The sequence below is a fragment of the Gavialis gangeticus genome, unplaced genomic scaffold, assembly GCF_001723915.1.
Source record: "Gavialis gangeticus isolate Ggan-Ray unplaced genomic scaffold, GavGan_comp1, whole genome shotgun sequence".
NCBI classification, from domain to species: domain Eukaryota; kingdom Metazoa; phylum Chordata; order Crocodylia; family Gavialidae; genus Gavialis; species Gavialis gangeticus.
This window is the reverse complement of record NW_017729031.1, coordinates 39,878,948-39,883,216: the sequence shown is the minus strand read 5'-3', so window position 1 is coordinate 39,883,216 and position 4,269 is coordinate 39,878,948. Positions and strand designations below refer to the sequence as shown.

General features: G+C 40.7%; 1 protein-coding gene across 1 annotated transcript in view; it reads left to right on the top strand.

Moving 5' to 3' along the window:
* Positions 1–2,785, top strand: part of LOC109301576 (mitogen-activated protein kinase kinase kinase 3-like) — a 15,251-nt gene extending 12,466 nt beyond the window's left edge. The window contains exons 10-12 of the mRNA XM_019522811.1: positions 613–744; positions 1,855–1,984; positions 2,562–2,785. Of these exons, the coding sequence (XP_019378356.1) occupies positions 613–744; positions 1,855–1,984; positions 2,562–2,785 (486 nt within the window). The remainder of the gene's footprint in view (positions 1–612; positions 745–1,854; positions 1,985–2,561) is intronic.
* Positions 2,786–4,269: the final 1,484 nt, after the last annotated feature.

The window sequence follows — 4,269 nt, the reverse complement described above, 5'->3', positions numbered from 1 at the left end:
GCCAGTTTTAAAAATCTTATACAGCAAAACTTTACAAACAGGAAACAGCTTTTTTAGGCATCTTTACCTGTTTCCCATGCATTGGGGAGGAAAAACAATTAAACTGTGTACTCGGGGAATTGATGCACTTAGATTTACAAATGTGGTCCTTACTTGGAATAAAATAAGAATTAGGATTAAAGATTCCTGTAGACGGAGCTAAATTAAGAAAGTGTGTAATCCAGTGTTACAGCATGGCTTTTGAATTCTGCCATGCTTAACTAAATTGTCAGACATGTTATATGTAACGAGCTGTGAAATGAAGAGGGTGAGGACTCTTGGAGTTGAGAGAAGCTGGAAATAACTGCAGAGCACTCCTGGAGACTTTACAGTCGAGCACTTCTCAGATCTTGTTGCAGAACTATTCTCGTTCATTCCAGCCCCGTGTTTTCTGACTGGAAAATGTGTAAACTTTATGCGGTCTCCAGAGTAATTCTCCAGTTAATTTAGATTGCCCCAAAGTTTATCCTTTAAATCCTGGCCTTGTTGACAGAAATCCGAAAAATCATATTACTGTTGTTATTAGCCAAGGTGTCTCCTGAGTGTGCTTAGTTTACTTATGTTTCCTTTCAGGAAGTAAATGCACTTGAATGTGAGATTCAGCTGCTGAACAACCTGCCCCATGAGAGAATTGTTCAATATTATGGCTGCTTGAGGGATCCCCTGGAAAGAACCCTCTCCATATTCATGGAGTACATGCCAGGGGTAAGCAAGAGAGCTCATTGTGGATGGTGATGGTGAGGTGGCAAGGCCTCCAGTGGATGAGTGTTGCAGGATCACACGCACGGGTGTTAAAACAGAAGGTAGTCTCTACAAGTTGCCACATCGCTCTACCTTCGCCCTGACTTCCGACTAAGGCTGCTCACCACCTCTGTTCAGGTGTTCAAGAAGTGTCAAATAAATGGACAGCCAAAGAGGATCAGCTAGATGAGGAACATCGGACTCTTGTCTACTGTGTTAATTGTTTATTAATTATACATTAGAATAGTTTAGGTAGATAATTCATTGACTGCATCTGATTGGGAATTTCCTGCACCAAAGCCTCCTTTGAAGACTTTCTAGTTTTTATACGCTCTGGAGAGACAGTGTCAGAAGTGTCATTTTTTTAAAGTGTTTTAATTTGTTTTCTTCCTGTCTTTGTAATGGTTTAAAACAAACATTATAAATATGTTGAACGAACTGCCCAAGCAATTAACACGAGGACATTTGATCCCAGGTTTCATCCTGCTAAATTTTAGACCTCAAATAACTTTAGTTTAATCTATCCTCTGCATCACCCTGTGTGGTCTTTGACTGTCTCTTATAAAGTAGTTGGGGTATAGGCAGAAAGTGTCTTGTTGAAGGACATTCCCAGTATCATTGCTTAACCATCAGCCCTCCAGAGAAATCTTGTTTAGAGGAGTAAGCACTTTTGTTTCTTGCAGTCTTTCTTTCCTTTGTCATGTCCTTGTGATAAGGTATTTAGCAGAATTAGCGGATTCATTGGAATCTGACAGGCTGCGCCGTGAACATTTCTGCTATGGCCTTGGAACGTGGGTCCTCTGGGCTGTCCACTGTACACCTTAGCGCCCAGGCCACCCCAGCCCCCTCACTTCTAGCATCCTTTTAAAGGCTTAATCTTCTCATTTTGATGGAGATGTAACTCTGGATCTACAGTAAGGTGATGCCGAAAAGTTCAGGCAGAACACTGCACCTCTTAAATGTCAGATCAAACTGGACTGTACAAAATCTGAAATAGAAATCTAGCTTTAGAGAGAGATTACTCAGGTTGGTAAAAACAATGTGGTGTTTAACGTTTTCTCTCTTTTGCTGTAGGGTTCTATCAAGGACCAGTTAAAAGAACACGGAGCGCTCACAGAGAATGTGACCCGAAAATACACCCGACAGATTCTGGAGGGAGTTCGCTACTTGCACAGAAATAGGATTGTACATAGAGATATTAAAGGTAATGAAGAAGTCTGAGTTCTGCGTTCATTACAGGGCTATTGGTTGTAACACTTTTGGTCTTAGGACTTAGGCAGGGAAGGTTCTTTGGGTAAATCCGATGCCTTTTTCTAGACCAATTAAAATAGTTGGAAAATTCTTTTTTACAGCTTTCTGGTACAAACACCCTTCATCAGGCTGTTTGGGGAATATACAGGATTATACAGCTTTTAAATGATGGCATCTACAGAGCAGCGACTGAGATTAAATATGGCAGCATACATATCTGACATAGTTTCAGGCTCTCTTCTGACACACCTTGGTGACACACAGCTCTGCTTGGCTTGCACTTCTGAGGTTTCCTGTGGAACCAAAGCTAGAAACCTTTTCCTAAATGAAATATTTATTTATAAGATTTCAAAACAAAATGCTATGGCAGGGGAGCAAATTCTGTGAGCATGGATTCCACAGGGTCCTGATTATAATAAATTAGTGAAACCCAGTATGTTTTGCTACCATGTACTCCAATAGAGTTCAGGAGCCGTTAATAAGATACATATAATGATTGGTCGAATTTCTTCCCTCCCCCCCCCTTTCAGGAGCAAATATTCTGCGAGATTCAGCAGGCAATGTGAAGCTTGCAGATTTTGGTACCAGCAAACGACTTCAGACTATCTGCCTTTCTGGTACGGGAATGAAGTCATTCACAGGGACTCTATACTGGATGAGTCCTGAAATTATCCGTGGAGAAGGGTATGGCAGAAAAGCAGATATCTGGTACGTTCCCATCTACCAAGAGGTATTCGCATACTGCCCCAGATAAAGGGTGGTTCCCAACTGAATTAGCGTTCGGTATTTTTGCTGGAGTGCTCTAGTTATGGTTCTCTGGTAGCATATGAAAATACTGTTTGGGTAACAAAGGATGTACTGGGAAAAGCTGATGTCGAATGGTTTGTTTTTGGTATATTAGTGACTGTGCTCATTGATTTAGAGATCCCAGTGAGCCAAGCTCAGATAGCAGGAGGCCCACCATATATTTGTAAATACTGCAGGGGCATTGGTTAAAGGGGCATAAGAAGAAATTGAGATTTGACCATTAATGGCAATTACTATGACAGTACTAGTCCAAACCATGTGGTGACTGCTGTCATATTGAGAAGGTTCAGAGTCTCAACTGGTGTAAATTCTTTGCTTCTTCCTCCTTTTCCTTAAACCTGTTGTTTTAATAGCATGAGTCACCTGTTTCAGTCTATCCAGTTGTTTCTCAGCACAAAAGGATCAGCCAGATTTATACCTAAGCTTTTATTTTTTTTTTAAAGTAGTTGCAGCATTCAGAGCAGTTTGATGCATTTTGATCCTTACTATTTTTTTTAAATACAACTGACCTAGTAGCAAGTAGATTTCTCTATGGTTTGCTGATACTCAAAAATGCTAACGTGTGAAATGATTATATGAACCTTATTCCTCCCCAAGATGCTTGGGATGCAAAATACACAGTGAAGTACAATATCTTAAATCAAACTCCTCCATTTTGCATTGTTATTCAGATACTTATAACAAATATTTAGCTTCCAGGGCTTGTAGAAAAGAGTTGCCGTGTATATACAGACAGCTTTCCTGTACTACAGAGTTTAGAAATCAGCCTTTGCATAAAATTAAGCTGTTGATTTTTAAGGTCTACCCTTTCTTGCAATCTCTGATAATGACCTGGCTGCCACAGAAGTCCTTTGCCCTTAGGTAAGCGGGGAGGGTGAGTACTTACTGGAATGTGTTTTGCATATATAGTGTTCAGCATTGAAGAGCTTTTTAATAAATTGCAGTAAACACTGGCATGTTGAATGCCGTAGTGTTAAATAATATACTGTTAAAAGAAACAAAGCAGCAAGGACACTTTCAATTCAAACAAACCAATCAGATGTATATGTTCTAACTAGTCTTCTCTGGGCCAGGAACCATTAAATACAATTCTTTTGATCCCACCCCAAGGTGCACAGCAGGTCTTCAGAGGTAGAGTTCTTGGGTTGCGTAGTGTTCCTACCAGCTAGCCAAACTCTGAATGTGAACTAGTTGCTGATGGCACTGACACTAGACTCTGAAACTGCCCCTGAAATTCAGATTTAATTCCAGCTCTAAACCTTACTGGAAAGTAAGACGGCAGCCTGCTGTCTAGGTAAACATCCCCTGCTGAGGTGATGGTTGTTGGGTTAGTTGGTAGGTGGAGCAGAATATATGCTGTGATCTTCTGTGTGTTGTGTGACCTTGCCATACAGCGTGCGGACATTGTGTACAAGAATGGGGAATCAGTGT